The 21,510-nt window shown below is 35.0% G+C and overlaps 1 protein-coding gene across 4 annotated transcripts in view; it reads left to right on the forward strand.

Moving 5' to 3' along the window:
* The first annotated feature begins 3,474 nt into the window (after window positions 1-3,474).
* The window catches only part of LOC107714565 (glutamate receptor-interacting protein 2-like), a 44,807-nt gene continuing 26,771 nt past the window's right edge, over window positions 3,475-21,510 (forward strand). For all 4 annotated transcript variants that reach the window (XM_016520434.1, XM_016520433.1, XM_016520437.1 and 1 more), the window contains exons 1-8: window positions 3,475-4,191; window positions 9,740-9,817; window positions 12,059-12,194; window positions 16,363-16,508; window positions 17,056-17,142; window positions 18,392-18,467; window positions 20,551-20,696; window positions 20,948-21,095. In XM_016520434.1, the coding sequence (XP_016375920.1) occupies window positions 4,149-4,191; window positions 9,740-9,817; window positions 12,059-12,194; window positions 16,363-16,508; window positions 17,056-17,142; window positions 18,392-18,467; window positions 20,551-20,696; window positions 20,948-21,095 (860 nt within the window). In that variant the 5' untranslated portion in view covers window positions 3,475-4,148. The remainder of the gene's footprint in view (window positions 4,192-9,739; window positions 9,818-12,058; window positions 12,195-16,362; window positions 16,509-17,055; window positions 17,143-18,391; window positions 18,468-20,550; window positions 20,697-20,947; window positions 21,096-21,510) is intronic.

Consider the following 21,510-nt stretch of genomic DNA (forward strand, 5'->3'; position numbering starts at 1 on the left):
TAGCCCAATGGTTAATGCGGCCCTGGTTGTAGACATTACTACTATCCGTCACAGTGTTGCCAAGTCCACGGTTTTTACTTTATCACTGTTGCCGCCAGTTGTTTTTCATGTCCGCGGGTTGAAGCGACCCCAGTAACGTGTATTTTAGCCCCCAGAACGCGATTATTACCAAGGGACCTGCTCGAAACGCGGATAGTTTGGGCTAGTTTTGAGTAGCAATTGGGCGGATTTTTGGGGGGCGGATGCATTCTTTGGATTATTTTTCACCATATGGCATAAATTGTCACAATATGAAACTGTTTCTCAGCTTTTGGCTACATTTAAACAGTAAATTTATTATGAAACACGATGATTAATGAAATAGCAAATATGGAACAAATATAATAGGTAACAATTAACAATAAACTCCCATTAGTTAATGTTAGTTAATGGATTAACTAAGTAACAATTAAGTAACAAAGAGCAATACATTTGTTAAAGAATTTATTACTCTTTAAGATTAGCTGCAACTGTTCATTGTTAGTTCATGTTAGCTCCATTAAATTATATGAACGGATACGACGTTTGATTTTTATAATGTATTAATACATTTTTAAATGAACGTTGAATATTCAAGCAAGAGCTGAAAACTGTGTTTTCCGTCAACATTTGACTGCATGGTAAAAAAAAAAATGCATGGTTTTCCTCAAATGTAAGTAAAAAAATAAAAATAAAAATAAAAAGGTAGATGAATAAATGCAAATGTGCTTCAGAAGATTGACTAATGTTAACAAATGGAACCTTAGAAATGTTATGAAACCAATGTTTTGGCAAACATATTTTGTTAATTATAAACCATGTGACAACCTGGCCTGCCTTATTAAAATACACTAGTCCTAAGAAAACAATTCTACTTTATACCTTTATGTTATATATTTGATATTTTTATTTGAACATTGACAGTTTCTATAATATGACAAAAAAAGGATTAATTCTCTGGACATTTGAATGAGATACAGTACTAAATTGTGACAACTAGCCCCAGTCTCCCCTCCATAATATTATATGATTACTATATGTACAGTACCATAGTATTTAAACATCCAAATCAAAATATGGTTCTGTCATAGTAGTTTTGGTACTTTATTGTTAGTGTGGTGTCTCTCCTGTGGTTCATGCAGCCTGTATCTCAGTAGCAGGCCACTTCAGTCCATCTGTCTCATCTGTGAGCAGCCAATGCACACACTTGCACCCCATCGGTGTTATCAGCCGTATTTGTACGTTAATTAATTTCACCGCATTAGATTACAGATGATCAGTTATTTTGAATTTTTATTAATCTTTTTTTTTTTCATTATTTGATCAAAATAGAGTAAATATTGTGAAATATTATTACAATTTTAAGGACATTTGTCTCTTTGAATATTTTAGTAATATTTCAGCATATTTCTTAGCAAAAAAGATTACATTTTAAAAATGATTATATTATCATATCACATTACAAGGATTTCTGAAGGATCATGTGACACTGAAGACTGGAGTAATGATGCTGAAAATTCAGCTTTGCAGTTATTAAACTCTCAGTGTGGTGTATTGACTGTATATTATGTGTTGTGTGTCATCTGTTGCTGGGGAGGAGCTTTTTACCAGAGAAGAATGTGTGGTACAGTATGTGTTGATGGGTTAGACAGGTGTTCGTCTCAGGCACATGCGGCTGTCAAGACAAAAGTCTAGTAGTGGGTGAAATAGCCCCACCAACCCCCAAAAATGAAATCTGAGAACAGATTTGCACAGACTTGCTCTTAGTTTGTCCCTTTAAAGGCTACTAAAGTGTATGGCTTTCATTCTGTGCATAAAATAGTAAAAGCCAGTTTTAACAAGATTACAACATGAGGAATAGATGCATATATTTGTTTCTAAAATGCACAAAATGCTGTTTATGTAAGGGATGATGTTCTGTCATTCTCTCTTAATTAAAATCTGACAAGGGGGAACAGGATATTTTATCCTTTATTTTGTAGTAGCAATGTTGAAATGTTTATGAAATATTGATTATTATGTAAGAAGAAAGAGAGCACATATATACTGTATGTCAGTTAAATATAACAACAGTCAATTATACAAATTAGTAGTCATTATATAAAATTATTTAACGTCAGAATGCCACCATTGTCCAATCAGAATCAAGCATTCCAGATAGTTGCGTAGGAAGTCATAATATTCACATATCAATATTAAGTTTGCAAGTCATGGTACTAGCATTTTTCATGGTAATAACATGGAAGTACAAAGGAGTAAAAAAGTAATAATACCTCGATGTTGTGATGGTATGGTACTTTGATCTATATCATAGCACTGAAATTCATCTACCATGGTATTTATAACATTACACTCTCAGAAAAAAAGGTACAAAAGTTGTCACTGGGGCGGTACCTTTTCAAAAGGCACACCTTTGTACCTAAAGAGTCCATATTGGAACCTTGAAGGTACAAAAGTGTACCCAGTGACAGCTTTTGTACCTTTTTTTTTGAGTGTGTAGAAAAAAAAGTACAGTGCTGGCGCCATGGTACTAGTACTTTGAAATACACCATGGTACTGAAATATTTTTTAAACATGTATCATAGCAATACCATGATGTTTGATTTGTCATGGTGTTACCATAGTATTAGTTGAAATACTATAAATAATATACAGTAGATAAGTAATATATATTAATATGCTATGCATCTATGTTCTATATATTATATCTTGTAGACCAGTACCGTGCTGTTACCATCTGGTGCATCATTTTGTTTCATTTTTGATGACTGTGATTTGATGGTAATGAAACTACATTTACCAGGGCTGTTTCACACTGGATGCTTGGCTGTAAAATGTCTCTTCTGCTCACCAAGGCTGCATTTATTTGATCAAAAATACAGTAGAAATGGTAATTTTGGGAAATATTATTGCAATTTAAAATAAATGTTTTCTATTTCAATAAACTTTAAAATGTAATTTATTTCTGTGATGCAAAGTTGAATTTTCAGCATCATTACTCCATTCTTCAGTGTCACATAGTCCTTCAAAAATCATTCTAATATGCTGATTTGGTCATCAAAAACATTTTTTGTTTATTATTATTATTATCAATGTTGAAAACAGTTGTGCTGCTTAATTTTTTTGTGGAAACTGAAATATTTTTTTTTCAGGATTGTTTAAATACATTTACCATGGTATAATGTTGCAAAGGCTGTTTCGCACTAGATGCTCGGCTGCCAAATGAAGGGAAACGGGGCATGTGAGAGGGAGACAGACAGGGAGGAGGAAGTGTTTGTGCGTGAGGGGGCTGAGAGAGTAGTGAGGGGGTTTGGCTGTGTGTGTGTATCTAGATTTGCTTGCCAGTAGGAAGATACTCTCAGGCACAGAGTGCAAGACTGCGTGTGTGAACGGAGATGATTAATAAGCCAGTGCAGGAAGGAAGAGCGCATGTGAATGGCGAGAAGCTCAAGAAGTGAGGGAGGAGTGGCAGAAAGGAGGGAGGAGAAGAGAGAAGGAGCGAGTGTGTGTTCTGTCCGGGTCTGATCTCTGTGAAGCACTGGAACGTTCAGATACATTCCCATACTGCAGCACTGTCATCGCTGGATAAACTACCATCTGCTTCGGCTCACGCTGCAAACCCAGGACAGAATCTGTGCGAGCGGATCACACATGTTTTATGGATGACTGACTGGAGACTAGTTGCATGTGCGGAGGAGACCACGTTATGCTGTTTGGAAAGAGCAAACTGGAGTGGCACTGGAATGTCTCAGGAATAATCTAGTTCCAGCTATGCAACACTTTTTCAGTCGCTCATTCATGCATTACACTCTGACTGTCGCTCACATGGACCTGCAGAAAGAAATATATTTGATCAGCATGTATTAATGTAAAAAACTGGAATTCTATATGATTTGTGTAGTCTGCCTGTATGGATTGAACATCATCTGTGCAACAGGATCAGCTATAGATAAAACCATCTGAGGTCGCTGAATGGATTCATCTAGTCTGCTTGATTCATTCTGTAAGGAATCCTAACTGAAGTTACACATGTAAGATGTTAATTTCCAGGTGTGCACTTTAACAAACGGTTTGGTCAATTTAGCTAGTTCCTAAACTGATGTGAGGCAGAATGGAATCGTGATATTCCCATGATGCTGTGTGGTTTGAGAAGAGAGGGTCGCTACAACAGTGGTGAGTCATGTTGATCATTTTTCCACATTTGATCCTTTCTTTTTCGCTTCTTCTGTCATATGCATTATATTGGGGTTGGTAAGATTTTTTAGTGTCTTTTTAAAATAGTATCTTATGCTCACCAAGGATGCATTTACTTGATCAAAAATACAGAAAAAACTAATATTATGAAATATTATTACAATTTAAAATAACGGATTTCTATTTTCATACATTTTAAAATGTAATTCATTCCTGTGATGCAAAGCTGAATTTTCATCATCATTACTCCAGTCTTCAGTGTCACATGATCCTTCAGAAATCATTCTGCTCAAGAATTTCTTATTATTATCAATGTTGAAAACAGTTGTGGTGCTTCATATTTTTGTGGAAACTGTGGTACACTTTTTTCAGGATTCTTTGATTATTAGAAAGTTCAAATGATCAGCATTTATTTGAAATAGAAATATTTTGAAGCATTTTAAACATCTTTACTGTCACTTTTGGTTGATATAATGCATCCTTGGTGAAAAAAAGTATTCATTACTTTTATTTTTTATATTATATTAATTTTTTTAAATAACTTACCTATCTATCTATCTATCTAGAGAATTGTTTTCATAACTAGCTTGCTTATCTCTTTTAGGTATCAAGATTACCCTTTCAAAAAAGTACTGTGGTGGTACAATATGGTATCAGTTGGCATTTCATGGTACTTTGATATTTAGTATGGAACCGAATGATTATAATATTCATATTATATATATATATATACGAAAAGGGTGTTTCAAGCACCAAAAAAATTAAAGTGTAATACAGCTTTAAATTTAGTTTTTTCCCCATATATTAGAATGTGTCCTGTTTAACTTTATATTTTTCTGAGCAAAAAATAATGACTATCATGCACTTTTTAGTATGATTTACAGAAAACACCAATTAAATGTCATTCAGTGTAACAATATTTATATACCAAAAAATCTTGTTAGGCATATTTTAAACATGAATCATTTGATGATATTGTAACTTACATAAGTATATCTGTTATGCTGAATGACCATATTTTGTTACTCTGAATGACGATTTGCCAAAAAGAGAGATAATATTGCCATTGTTCCCATAACTGGAATCTTTTTAGTATTAGTCTGTCATTAATTAGTTTTACTAATATTCCTGAGTAAATGACTGCAGAAGCAGATGTTAATAATAAATAATAAATATAAGCATTTTATTTTACTGTTCTGAATTCTGATGCTCCCCTGCCATGCTTGCTTAGCTTGTCACTTTGTTTTTGACTTGCTCTGCCCCAAAAATTGCTGCTTGCAGCCATATTATTAATACTTTCTATTCTATTCTAAACATAATACTTATGTTTGCCAACATAAATGGCATAATCAGGATGAGTATTTTGGGTGGAGAATCCCCTCAGTAACCTCTCTTGAACTTTTGACATACTGTAGTGAGGAGAGACTCTCTTTTCAGAAATATTGGCAAGCTGTTATTCTAATAATTGCAATCCTCAATAAATACCTTTTCCTTGCTAAAGGCACGTTCACACCAAGTGCGATAACTATAATGATAATGATAAAGATATAAAAATCATTCTAAATATAAAAGAATAGCAGATTCCACAGCACAACTAACAATAACTGGACAGTGAAATGATATTATTGGAATCACAGAGCGATTTTATATATATATATTTTTTTACAGCTGATGAATGTTAAAAGCATTGACAGCCAATCAGAATCCATTCCACTTTAAAGATCCTGAGCATTTAAAGCGGCAGATGATAAACCTGCAGCGCATTCTTAGAACGAACAGTAATATCATTCATTGTTGTGGAGGCTAGCATAGTTACTGTTATAGTTATCTTTATTATAGTTATTGTTCTTGGTGAGAATGGGCATTAAGAGTGCCACCCAAGCTACTGAGTCCACACTTATTTTATTAGTTTTTTGGCTTTTTACAGTGCCTAGCATCTCTCCCTGTTCGTGGTCATCTAAAATTAATCAATAACAAATTAATCAATACAAAAATGCATTCAAATATAAATATTTATTAAGTTTAACACATATTTGTCAATGTTAAACATTTATCCATAATATAAATAAGATGCTAAAATTGTTATTTCTACAGTGATACTGTCATTCAGTGTAATGGATGACACTGTGGTGTAACAGAGAATTTGCATTACACCACATGACAAAAGCATTACCCTGAATGACAAAACTTCTACTTCGGCTAATATTGCAGGTAATCAAATGGCTACCTCTATCAAACAGTGAGCTTGGCTAGTAAAGTTAATCACAATTATTCACAACATCTCCTATTTTTTAAAAAAATCTAACAATAAAAGTGTTTTTTGACATTTCACTGAATGACATGTGTTTTTGTATCTTTGGATACCACACCATGAAAAGGTGGAATTATCAAATATTTAAGAGCAATAAACTCACTTTTCTGCAGCATCACACGGTCTTCAGGGTGCCACCTGATGATGTCACAGACTGCTGAATGACTATCAGTTTTTTGTTTGATTTCAGAATGGCTTTTTGTTCCTGTTACACTAAATGACCTCTGACAAACTGCATTTTCGGGAGAAAAGTCCCCTGGTTATTTCATAACTTTAAAAAAATAATAAGACAGTCCTTTTAATATAACACAGCCAACACTTACTTGAAAATGCCAAGACAACCAATGTATTTTTTAACTTGGTATTTTATGTTTATTTAAAGATGTAATGGTAAAATCAAAGTCCGGACCATTACACTGAATGACAATTTTTCACTTTGGAACATTATTTCCCCCATATTTAGACATTTTATTTTCACCAAAGTTATTTGAAATATGAAAGTAGACTCTTTACTTGCATTTAACATGTCTTTTATGTATATAAAATTACTTTTGTAAGCTTAATTTGATGCGGACACCAAAATGTTGACGTCCCGTCTTTGACCCATATACACAGTATATACACTCACCGGCCACTTTATTAGGTACACCTGTTCAATTGCTTGGTAACACAAATTGCTAATCAGCCAATCACATGGCAGCAACTCAATGCATTTAGGCATCTAGATGTGGTGAAGACGACTTGCTGAAGGTCAAACCGAGCATCAGAATGGGGAAGAAAGGGGATTTAAGTGACTTTGAACGTGGAATGGTTGTTGGTGCCAGACGGGATTCCAAGATAGTTCAAAGAGTAGCATGGTACTAGCACAGTCCAAAACAATATTATTTTTGGTACTTTTATGCTCGTGTACCCTTCGAAATGCTTTTGTCTTGTACAGTTCAAGTTAATCAAATCCTTATGGTTAGGGTTCTTCTTCATATACAGCAAAAAATACATTTTATTTAACATACTTTTTCTTTAAAACAAAACATTAATAATGTAATTTTTGCCAGAGAATGTGTTGTTGAACAAGCTGTCGTCCCAGGCTCTGTGACAAATAGGGTCCACTATGTTCCTGTCACGGTGGCACTACTGAGAGGAGTGCGGAGCGAGGAACAATGGAGACGAGGAGTACATCAATCGAGAGACTTTGAATGAAATCAAGGAAAACTCACGTAGCTGTATAGTCACGTATTGACATGAACAATACCGGACGCTGAACTAAGAACAGGGAACATTATTTAAACACATGACAAGACAAGGGGATGACGAGACACACCTGGGATCAATGGAAATAAACGGGGAACACCTGGAATCAAATCAACACAATGGGGACAGGAACAGGAAGGAACCAAATAAGGGCATAAGGAAGCACAAAACACGGGACAGAGTCTGACAGTTCCTCTATGAAACTGTCTACCTATTTGGCCAGGGTAAAGAAGGCCCAGCCGTAACATTTTGTCCTGGGCCGTGTGGTTTTTAACTCCAGTCCTGCTGGTAAATGGAAAAGCCTGTTGAGAGCTGAGCAAGGGATGACAACTGGGGCCACTGTGGCCTCTATAAATAAAAGCCCAGGTCTGAAAATAGGCCCTGAGCTTCCATGTGCATTGTTAGAACATCATTCTGTTTAACCTACATCGGGATTGGTGTCAACACAACCAGGGCCGTCGGAGTGCTTTGCTCCAAATTAGTTTCAGAGTTTTAATAGACTTGGAAAATGAGTTATCATGACCCATAGTGACAGTTTTACTCTGTTGTGACTTTCAAAGAAGCTGCTGTGTGTGTGAGTTATATAACAATTACTGAATACTCATAGATGTGCTGTTTGTTGAGTTTTAAAGCGGTGGTGTGATGTTTTGAGCCTTTGACATATTAAACAAACAGTCCGGGTGATGTTGGTTTAATTGTTTAGTCTTTTGGCCTAAAGGGCAGCTGAACCAGCTTTACTGACCAAAAGGAGATGACTAACACATTGGGATTGGTTGACCTTTATTTGTTGAGAAGCACACAAATTGCCTCTACATCAAGTTCTTATTATTTTCAATTTCAACACAGCTTGAGGTCAGTAATATTTTTTGTAAAATAAAATCAACATTTTTATTCAGCAAGGATGAGTGACAGTAAAGACATTTATAATGTTACAAAATATTTCTATTTCAAATAAATGCTGTTCTAGTGAACTTTCTAGATCTGGACTGGAAACTGAAAGGATGTTAAGTTCAAAACCACCAAGTGACAAGCCTTGAGCTTTCAGCATCATTTTAGGTTGCTCCAGTGGAACCATTCTAGTATCTGAATGTTGCTGAAAACCGTATTCGCAACCTGTACTTCCATAATGTATCTTTCCGAATGAAATTGGATATTTAATAATAACATAGGCGAGGACTTACATTTAGGCCTAAATTTTTAGTTTTTGGAGTGAATCAATTCCTGTTACATAATTTTTAATTGGATATAAAATTTCCATCCATTTGGATTGCACAGTTTTTACATAAACTAATAAACGTAATGTGATGCATATTTGTCAGTCATACATAAATGACACGGGTAAGATTATGCACTCAAAAAGTCGTGCCATAATTTATTATTAACTATTTACATTTTTGCATTGACTTTATTTAAATAATATTTTCAAAATGCATTTATTCAAATAGCTGAGATTCAGCATAAATCTGTTCATTTTTAAAACCATTAAATTTATTCAGTTAAAATATATGAACCTGGTTAAAATATGGCTAGCTGTGGAACAAGTAATATTCAGTTAGTTCAAATGTATGAGATTGAAAAAAAAAATTATTTATTGATGATAAATATATGAACCTGGTTATGTATTTATTATTAGTTCATTATTAGTACTATCACAGAAATCTTACCTGTTTCATTTATGTATGACTGACAGATATGCATCACATTACATTAGCTTATGTTAAAACTGTGTAATCCAAATTGATGGCAGTTTTGATATGCAATTCAAATACATAAATCTTAAATTTAGGCCTAAGTATTTTTTCACTGTTGGATCATAAAAAGTGTGTGTTGCATACCTGAATTATATGTTTTTTTGTTTTTGTTTTTTAATTCTAAATGTTATCAAAAGCAATCAATCCAAGTCTGATTATTCAGTAAACTGCCTTTGTAACTTATTATCATAATGTATTTGATCATTTCATGTTTCAGATGATGTGCCATACACAAAGGGAAGCAAAGATTCTGCAAGTGACAGCAGTGGCCTCAACAAGAGGAGTAGCATTGCTGGTAAGTTGGCATGTGAACCAACAGAACTGAAACCTGCAGATAACTGCTGTTCAGTTAACAGTTCACCCAAAAATGAACATTTGCTGAACATTTCCACACCCTCAGACCATCCAAGATGTAGATGAACTTGTTTCTTCATGGAAACAGATTTGGAGAAACTTAGCATTAAGTCACTTGCTCACCAATGGATCCTCTGCAGAGTGGTATGGATTATTGTGATGTTTTTATCATCTGTTTGGCCTCTCATTCTGACGGCACCCATTCACTACAGAGGATCCATTGGTGAGCAAGTGATGTAATGCTACATTTCAGCAAATCTTTTCTGATGAAGAAACAAACTCATCTACATCCTGAATGACCTGAGAAATTTTCAACAAATTTTCATTTTTGAATGAACTATTCCTTTAATGCTTCACATGACACCACTATGCTGTATCAGATGTGTTTTGCTCTAGATTGAGTCTCTTTATTAAGGAGCTCTGTGAGTCTCAGCACACATACAGTGTCTCGTACATTAAGGTAAAGAGTCTGTGATAATGCTGATATTTGATTTCTTCGGACCGCTGCTGTAAACCCTCAGTCGCTCTCTGTTCTTTTCTTTTTATCCGTTGGGCTTGTGAAGAATCATGTCAGTTAATTTGTCTCTACTGATTTACCACACTGACACTCACTATCAGATGCTGTAGAGATTTAACAGCAGTAATGAGCACATACTTTGCATCGCAGTGGCTGCATCATAAAAGCTTAGCACATCATTTGTCTTTATTTGGTCAAACTGAATAGAATATTCTCCTTAATGGTGTCCTCATAGCAGTTATGAGTGGAAATTTATAGAATACAAAGTATTTATGTAATTCTGTTTTCTTGAACTGAATGTTTGTTGTTTGTGACAAAAACAAATCTAAATATTAAAATAAGTAAATTTTGTTTTATAATAAAAAATAAAATTGAACAAATAATACAAAGAGAGAGATTTAACTTTTATGTAAATAGTAAATATTTTTAAACCATTACACTTAGTAATTTCTTCGCATTAAAAACATAGTTCTTCATAAAATCTTGTTGAGCAATTTATCTTTATTCTGTCATAAGTATTAGAGTAATTAAGATTCTACATCCAAAACATCTTCTCCTTAAAGGGGTGCTCATAAACGTCATGAGTGGAAATTTTTGGAATACAAAATATTTTTGTATTTCTATTTTTCTTCAATTATGTACAGTATTTGTGGTAATTTAAAAATGTGTGTACTATAAGTGAGATATTGTGTTTGTGACAAAGAAATAAATGTAAAAAATAAAAACAATTAAAAATCATAAAATCATAAATCTTATTTTATCATTACACACTATCCTTCAAAAGTCTGGAGAAAGTATTTATTTATTTTTTTTGAAAGATATTAATAATTTTATTCAGAAAGGATGTTTAATAATTGTATTCAGAAAGGATGTTAAATTGATCAAAAGTGACAGTAAAGACCTTTACATTGTTACAAAAGATTTGAAAAAGATTGATAATATTAAGAACATTGATAATATTAAGAAAAGTTTCTTGAGCAGCAAATCAGCATATTAGAACGAGTTCTGAAGGATCATGTGACACTGAAGACTGGAATAATGATGCTGAAAATTCAGCTTTGACATCACAGGAATAAATTATATTTGAACATATATTCAAATAGAAAAGTTATTTTAAATTGTAATAATATTTCACAATATTTATATTTTTGCTATATTTTTGATCATATAAATGCAGCCTTGGTGAGTATAAGAGACTACATTTAAAAATATTTTTAAAATCTTATCGACCCCAAACTTTTGAATGACATTAATGCAACTGAAGCTCTTTTAGGTTCCAATTGTCTAATGTGAAAAGTTTAGTCAAATTTACCCTTTTACTTTATATACAAAACAACAAAACAAATCAGTAATAAGTAATTTTATTTTTTTAATAATTTTATTTTTTTATTTTTTTATTTTTTTACAATTCTTTGGACATGACTTGACATTTTAACTACATGACTTGGACACCTTTGTTTGCTTCCATAATGTGTAAACATATTTATTACACACATTATTCTACCAGACTGCAATACTACCATCTGCCCTTCATGAAATGGTTAAATGAATCTGATTTCCATGTCACAATGCATGGCTACACAAGCTCCCACGGGTGAGTTACCTGCTGTGAAGGGCCGTGTGCTGGAGCTTGTGTGCTTATTGTGTGTGTTTGTGTATGCACAGATGAGCAGAGAGGTGTGACGACAGTGGAACTGATTAAAAAAGAGGGCACCAGTCTCGGCCTCACAATCTCTGGAGGTTGTGACAAGGACGGCAAGCCAAGAGTGTCGAACCTAAGACCAGGAGGTCTCGCGATCCGGTGAGAAACAGACGAGACACACACACACATGCATGCTGATCAGTGACTCAACTGCCAGTAGAACATTTCATTGCTCAAAAGTTGATCTTTCACAGCACAAACGACTTCATTAGAGGGGTCATATGATGCCTTTTTAAAGATCATTATTTGGTGTATTTGGTGTAACAGAAAGTTGACATGCTTTAATGTTCAAAAAACACATTATTTTTCAAATACTGTATCAGTTATGCTTCAGTGGGGTATCAGCTTTCTCTTGGTTCTCCTAAAAATCTAATGGCTTTTAATTAATCCAATATGCTAATCTTAGATGTTATGTTTTGTATTTTTGTGTTATGTGTGGCTTTTATGTAATCTTGTAGTGTACAACACTTTGGTCAGTTTTTGCTGTTTTAATTTGTGCTTTATAAATAAACTAAAAACTAAAACTAGTATAGAGCAGACTTTGGTATCTTGGCAAATCTGAGCACCGTTTGAGAGATTGTTGAGAGAGATCTCTGTGAGATTACTGTGTTCTATTTCCCTGAAGGAAAATCTTGAGAGGCAGAAAATTTAAGGTTAACATTGGAAAAAAAAGGCTTATTTTTTTTGTACTTAAACCTCTGGAAATGACTTTCTTTTTCCACTGATGTCATCAAGACCTCTTATTTTTTTTAACCCCTCCCCCCTGATCACCTGACATTTTTCACCACTCAGGTAATTTCCAGTGGATTATGTAAAATCAAGCCAATTTTGAAACCACTGAAAACCCATTTCACCCAGAAATGCATCACATTACAAAGTAAAATGGGTTGTGAACACAGTGTGTTTTGTGTGCAGGGTTATTGTAGTTCACCAGTATTGTAGGCTTGTAGTTCAACAATAAAAAACATTTTTGTTACTTAAAGGGGAGATAACACACACAGTTTCACCCAATCTCATGTTAATCTTGAGTACCTATAGAGTAGTACTGCATCCTTTATATCTCCAAAAAGTCTTTAGTTTTATCATATTTATAAAATAAAGATACAGCTTTACGATTCTCTCCGGAAAAAGCCGAGCTCCTGGAGGCACGCCGTGGGCGGAGCTAAAGAGTGACGAGCACTTGGGAGCCTAATGCCAACAAAATACAGACATTTGATGCAGTTTCACTTACCGTCTACAATTCTGAATCATGACCGGGATCTTTTATAGCTCGACCGCTCCATCCTTCAGTATCAAACGATGTGCAAATCCAGCATCGAACTGGGCCTTGCTTATAAAACGTAATAACAAACACACTTGTAAAACTGCATTGCTGCTCCGGAAAAACAAACCGCATCCACTGTTTACATGACATTGGGTTCTTTAGGAAGCTGGACAAAGTTATCTTTCCCTTACAACCAAAAACACACTTCTTTGGAGACATTCTTCCAGAGCGAGTCCCGTGCAGCGCTGCCGCCGGATGAAGCGCGCTGATGGGCGCGATCTCGCTCTCGCTCTGGTCGATGCGTGCGCGGGCGTGCTCACTCTGAATGCATGAAACAGCATTGTACTCCCCCTTTAAACTTAACTTAAAACTTCATATGCTCAAGTAAAATACAAAAAAATATATATTTTATTTTATGCAAAAATATATTTTATGCAAAGCGCACTTTGTATTTGTATTTGTGCCACACACCATTACATTCAGTTTTGCTTTAAATACATTTGTGTAGGTGTGGCATTTATGACAAATGTTGTTTATAATAAATGCAACTATATAAGTCTGTTTTTATACTTTTATATTATTTTTCATTCCTGTTTTGTTCTGAATATTGGTACATTTAAAGGATTTGTTGTGGAGTAAGAAAAACTAAAATACATATTTATAGTGTTTATAATGTTATGTATGTAATGATAAACGTTCCATTTACAGCTATTTTACATTATTTCTCAATTTAATAGTAGAATGTCATACACTGATTTATAAATTTTTTTCTCTCAACAATGCAATTTTGATCTGGTGGGACTTATTTTCCAGACAATATAATAATAAAAATGACAAAAACGCAACAAAATTACTGAAACTAAAACTAAAATGAAAAATATAAAACTAAAAACAAACAAAATATTCATCAAAACTATAATAGTATGCCAATGATAGTAAAATAACATTGGTGTAGTGTGTGCGACTTATGTTCTGGAAAATATGGTAATAAAATGACATAAATGCAACAAAATTACTAAAACCTAAAGTAAAATTAAAACGGTACAAATAAAAACTAATACAAAATATTAATCAAAACTATAATAGTATCTTAATGATACTAAATCAACACTGGTGTAGTGTGTACAACTTATTTTCCAGAAAATATGTTAATAAAAAAAAATAATTTTTAACTAAAATGAAAATGGAAAATATAAAAATAAATAAATAAATAAATATAAAAATAAAAACGAAATCAAAATATTCATAAAAACTATAATAGTATCCCAGTGATGCTAAAATGGCTCTGGTGTAGTGTGTGTGGTGCATCATGTTTACTCACACAGTTCTTTAATCTCAGGATCTGGGCTGCTCCTGTGTGTGTGTGTGTATGTGTGTGTGTGTGTGTGTGTGTGACCTCAGGATGTGGGTATAAAAATAAAAACGAAATCAAAATATTCATAAAAACTATAATAGTATCCCAGTGATGCTAAAATGGCTCTGGTGTAGTGTGTGTGGTGCATCATGTTTACTCACACAGTTCTTTAATCTCAGGATCTGGGCTGCTCCTGTGTGTGTGTGTGTATGTGTGTGTGTGTGTGTGTGTGTGACCTCAGGATGTGGGCTGCTCCATCACATCAGCCTCTAGTGTGACAGGCTGATGCAGGCCTAACGTGACCGCTCTCTCTCCTTCACACACGCACGAGGAAGATTTGAGTAGAATGGTTGCGCTGACCTGTAGGCAGCCGCAGGACTGATGTGCATGTTGCTGAATGCAGAGTTGCAAACGTTTGTTTTGCAGCCAGGTGATTTAAACGTATGACCCTGTATTTAAGTTTACAGCTAATGGTTTTATCAGTTTCAGAAGCTCTAGCGCAGATGTGCGAGTGTGTAATTATTATGCGCATTAATGCCGTTTAACTCCACTGCATAATTATGCAGAATCACAAAATGATGTGTTTTCGGTGTTTCGTTTTGCCTTCGGTTGTGTGCCTCATGTGTAAATTAACTACTTTTGTGTGTCGTCATTGTGTTGGTTCCGAGCGTGTGCTGTTGTCTAAGTTAATGCGATGCTTACAGGCAAAATCCCAGCACTGGATGACAGCAGCGGCTTAAATTAGCTTCTACAACAGTACATGAGGAGTCAGCTCTGCTAACATCACACATATATACACTCACACACTGCACATGCCAGCTGCACAACGCACCTTTCTGCAGCAGATTGTGCAGTCTTCATATCAGTGCAGCATGTTATATGGAATTAATCTTGTGCTTTGGATTTAGATCTGTGAAGGACAGAGTTACAGCCTATAAGAATCTTTTATAGTGATGTCATTACCAATAATAGATTTTCATACACTACCTTTCCGTATGTGGTTGGTTTTTGAAAGATGTATTCATTTATTTGATCAAAAATACAGTAAAAACAGTAAATGTTATTACAACTTTAAATAACTGTTTTCTATTTTAATATATGTTAAAATGCAATTTATTCCTGCGATGTAAAGCATCATTTCATGATCCTGAAATCATTCTAATATGCTGAATTGATGCTCAAGAAACATTTCTGATTATTATCAATGGTGAAAACAGTTGTGTGGCTTAATATTTTTGTGGAAACTGTGATACATTTTTTATAGGGTTCTTTAATGAATAGAAAGTTCAAAAGAACATAATTTATTTGAAATAGAATTAAAAGGACAAAATGTAGGTTACATACTATAAATGTGGCCTTTTTCATGTATTTGTAAAAGATAAATATCTGCCTGTATGAATCTACTTTTACATTTATACATTTAGCGGACACTTCTATCCAAAGCAACCTCTTTTGCATTTTTTTTTTTTTTTGCACTTATGCAATTTTTTCAGTTCTTGCATTCCCTGTTAATTGAACCCATGACCTTGGCATTTCTAGTGCCATGCTCTACTGTTTCTGTACACTTTTTCCCAGACATATTAAACAGAAACATGTTACCAAAATGTATCACTGCATTGTTCAGTTTTCCTTATGCGTCTGTGTGGCAGGAGTGACCAACTCAATGTTGGGGACTACATAAAGTCAGTGAACGGCATAAACCTGTCCAAACTCAGACATGATGAGATCATCAGCATGCTGAAGAACATCGGTGAGCGTGTGGTGCTGGAGGTGGAGTACGAGCTGCCGCCATTCGGTACGGACACAAAGACATTCACATTCACTCCAGTCTCCTGCTGAATAAACGTTTGGGGTAGTAAGATTTTTAAATGTTTTTGAAAGAAGTCTCTTATGCTCACCAAAGCTGAATTTATTTGATCAAAAATACAGTAAAAACCGTAATATTGCAAAATGTCATTACAATTTAAAATAACTGTTTTCTATTTGAATATATGTTAAAATGTAATTTATTCTTGTGATGCAAAAGCATCATTACTCCAGTCTTCAGTGTCACATGATCCTTCAGAAATCATTCTAATATTCTGACTTTCTGAGAATTTTGATTATTATAAATGTTGAAGATAGTTAAAAAAGTATTTTTTACCTGATACCTCTGATCACGGTACAGTAGTACTTCAACAGAACTGAATATGTAAAAGCCATTTCATCAGAGTTCTCAAGTAATATGTGACAAATACGTGGCATTAGTGTTTATGGTCTTGTTAAAGTAAAAATATTTCAGTCTGTAGTGCTGTATCTTATCCTCCTGTGACATTAACACAAGCTGTTCTCTGTGTGTTTAGCTCCCAGCAGTCCCTGCAGCGTCATCTCTAAAACTATCGAAGTGTGCTTGGAAAAAGAAGGAAACAGCTTTGGCTTCGTTCTGAGAGGTACCGAACCACCATCAGACACCTTGAAATGTCTTTACATGTGTTTTTAACTTTAAAGGGGTCATATGATGCGATTTCAATTTTTCCTTTCTCTTTGGAGTGTTACAAGCTCTTGGTGCATAAAGAAGATCTGTAAAGTTGCAAAGACTAAAGTCTCAAATCCAAAGAGATATTCTTTATAAAAGATTTCCTGATCCTGGGAGAGTAGACTACAAAAAGGGCTTGTTGTTTGTCATTTCTCCGATCACAAATGCAGACATGGTTTTATGTTTACGCGGCGCGATGCAACGCAACGCGTAAAAAGACAGTATAAGTCATTATAATCCATAATTATGTCCCCACTGAATGCAACGAATGCCTCGTTTATAATGGGTTTTCATGTTTTTGAATCATCACGGTAAGGGGCGTAACATTTCCGTCACACGCTTGAGGTATTCGGCTAATCACAACGCACTGGATAGCTGGCCAACTCGCTTTTTTAGACCGATGAGCTTTGTAAAAATCGACAAAATCGAAGAAACAATAATGTACAGTATGTGGAAAATAATGTGTTTTTTGAACCTTAAACCGCATAAACACATTTCATTACACCAAATACACAAAATAATGTTCTTTTTAGCAGCATCATATGACCCCTTTAAATGATGTTATGAATTTAAAACTGAGAAAAATTACATCAATGATGGTTTGAAATCATATTGACATCAATATATATATATTTAATTATATCACAAAGAATATTCCAGGTTCATTACAACAGTTTTTCCCAAAACGGGTTCATGAGGGAACTACATGGGGGTTGTGCTAATAATTAATATAATCATAAAAATGTCAAATTAAAATAGATTAATAATTTTCATATAAAAACATCTAACTTACTAAAGAAATTATTTTCTGCATGTCATGTGACCTCTAACTAACAGCAGAAAACCGTGAACATGTAAATGTTTTGTTTTTTATTGCAATATTATCTTAAAATCTCAGGGTGTACTTAAAGAAAATACTTTAGATTTAAAATTGTCTGGTTTGACAAAACAGTTTGGGAATCCTTTCAATACGACTTCAGCACTGTGCATATTTTACTTGTTTTTACAAACTGAGGGAAAAGGAAAAATTTATTTTAAAGCATTTGTGTGATATTTCTGATCTGCAGCAGGAGTGTGTGTGTGTGTGTGTGTGTGTTCAGCTGCATTTTATGACTAAAGGCAATTGGGTTGACATGTCAGGTGTGTGTTTCACATGCTTTCAGGGGGCTTTCATGAGGACTGGCATAAGGCTCGACCTCTAGTAGTGACCTACGTCAGGCCCGGCGGACCCGCAGACAGGTGAGACCACGATGACTCAAATCATTGGTGTGTGTGAGACATGAGGTCCTTTAGAACATCTCTGTTTATTAATTAGCAGAATGTCTGAATCATCGTGAAGCTCTCTGCCTCTGTGTGTGTGTCACATCAGTGCTGTCTGCATGCATTCGGTAGGTTATTTGTGTATATATTGGTGTAATAGAGTTTTTGTGTATCTGTGTATGAGATGTTTTGTATTTGGTGTAGATTATGGGAGCAGTCTGTATGTTGTATGTGTGATCGTTGAACCCTGTAAGCTGGTTCTGCAGGCACACGTTAACTGAAGCATAGGCTGATGACATTAGAATGAGTGAGAAGGGTAGAACACAGCCTGAAGAACACACACACACACACAGAGAGAGAAGAACAGAAGAAACACATGCATATGAACGATTCCTGTTTCAACTTCTTGCTTTAATGTGAATTAGATTAGCATAATAATTACACTTCCACAATGCGCATTGTTCATGCAAAACAACACTTATATCAGTACCTCCAGTCTTTCACGATTCAGCAAAATGTTGCATTTTTGTGTTTCTGCGTAATTCGTCTGTACACACATTAGTCTGATAAAGAAACATGCATGAATGAGAAAATAAAAAGTGTGACATGCTTGATGGTTAAGAGAGTTATTTAAGGAATCGTTCACCCAAAAATGAAAATTAGCTGATTAGCTTCCCCAGGCCATCCAAGATGTAGATGTTGTTTGTTTCTTCATGGGAATAGATTTGGAGAATTTGCTCACCAATGGATCCTCTGCAGTGAATGGGTGCCGTCAGAATGAGAGTCCAAACAGCTGATAAAAACATCACAATAATCCACAAGTAATCCACACCGCTCCAGTCCACCAATGAATGTCTTGTGAAGTGAAAAACTGTGGGACTGTAATAAACAAATCCATGATTAAGACATTTTAACTTCAAATCGCTGTTCCCAAGTAAAAAATTATTGTTCCATCCATAATGTTGCTTTCTCACTATTTACAAGCAAAAACATTCCAAAGCAGTTCTAAACGAATTTGTTGGATTTTGATGTGAGAGGACAACAGAGGATGGACTTTTTTGCTGGAGAAAGCATTATTATGGATAATGGACTCGTATTTTGGCCAGAAGTGACGGTTTAAGATTAACGGTTAACCTTAGTCCAGGACATAGTGTGCGAGATGGTTTAAATGTCTTGATGGATTTGTTAGTTATGATTTGTTTGTTGTACGTAATGATGATGTATTCGTTGCAAATACACAGCCTTTCACTTCACAAGATGTTAATTGATGGACTGGAGTGGTGTGGATTACTTGTGGATTATTGTGATGTTTTTATCAGCTGTTTGGACTCTCATTCTGACGGCACCCATTCACTGCAGAGGATCCATTGGTGAGCAAGTGATGCAATGCTACATTTCTCCAAATCTGTTCTGATGAAGAAACAAACAACATCTACATGTTGGATGAGTGTTTTGTACCTGAATACTAAACCTCTATGAAAAATTTAAAGCATTCTTTTTAGTTCATTCATCTTTGTTCTGTTGTTTGTAATTTGCTTCCCTTTCGTGGAACTTCGAACTGCGTCCTCTAGGGGTCGCTATGGGGAACGCCTCGTCGTGACCCGTGTCTGAAGCCTACATTGAAAAAACACCAACTTGTTTGGCCGGCGACAGCCATGACGTCACATGTAGGCTTCAGACACAGGTCACGACGAGGCGTTCCCCATAGCGACCCCTAGAGGACGCAGTGTCTCGTTCCCCTCAGGGAACCATGGTTACACAAGTAACCCGAGACGTTCTTTGTTTTTATTTTTAATTTTTACAAAAATCTTGTTTAAAATTGGTCAGAATTTGATAAGCTTTTTATTGTCATACACATGGTAAATGTGGTATCCTAATTATAAAAATAAATCATACAATTTGCTTAAAATTACACCACAAAATCAGTCATTTTGATCATAAAAAAATCATGAAATCCTGGTGGAACTGTTTTATTTTAGCACTCACGTCTGCATTCACCTCTCATCTCTGTTGCTGTCTTTTTATGTTTCTGTACGTCTCTCCATGTTTCTCCGTCTGTCAGAGAGGGTACCCTGCGAGCGGGCGACCGAGTGTTGAGCGTGAACGGTGTTGCTGTGAACAGACAGAAACATGCTGACGCTCTGACCCTGATCATGCAGAGCAGCCAGGAGGCTTTCTTCCTCATCGAGTACGACATCGTGGTCATGGGTGAGCAGGCACAAAGATGCGCTTGTATGCACAGATATTCTCATGTGGCCTTAATTAGAGTAGAAACATATTCTACTTCCCTCTATATTCCCATAGGAAAGACAAAGCACCAAATGAGATCTCTGTCTTTTCTCCTGGAAGGCAATGAGATTAAAGCTTCCTTCAGATATTTTGTACATATCTGAATTCAAATGTAATATCCCCTACTCTTTTCTGTCTCTCTCTCTGGTTCCGGCTTGACCTCATGGCAGACTCAGTCCAGAAGTCGTCTGGGCCGCTCCAGGTGGACATTGCCCGCTCCGCAGGTTCAGTACTGGGACTCAGTCTCACTACCTCTCTCTACAGGAACAAACAGGTCATTACAATCCAAAAAATCAAACCTGCTAGTGTTGCGGACAGGTGAGAACACCCAAATGCACGCACAAATTTAGAGCCAAACAGACATGTAAAGAATCACCTACACAAATACCTTAATAAATTAAATATGTACAAAAGCATGGACAGTAATTTCATTCTAAATAATTATTTAGCTGATCCAACAGAGTAATTTTACTAGAGTGATGGATTAATAAATCAGCCAAGAAGATTGTTCTGTCAGTATGTGGTCAATTGGTTGATATTTGATCGATTATCAGCAGCTTTATGGTTCCAAGATAAACCGACAGCTTCATACACCGATAATGCACATCTTATAGTCAAATATTTTTTGAGAATTTGTATAATTTTTTTAGCACTTTATGCTTTTTATTTTATACTGATTATAAGGTGCATTAATGTTTATTGTCCCTATTAAATAAAAAAAGAAACAAATAAA

This window comes from Sinocyclocheilus rhinocerous, unplaced genomic scaffold (assembly GCF_001515625.1).
Source record: "Sinocyclocheilus rhinocerous isolate Xijiao unplaced genomic scaffold, SAMN03320098_v1.1 scaffold990, whole genome shotgun sequence".
NCBI lineage: Eukaryota > Metazoa > Chordata > Actinopteri > Cypriniformes > Cyprinidae > Sinocyclocheilus > Sinocyclocheilus rhinocerous.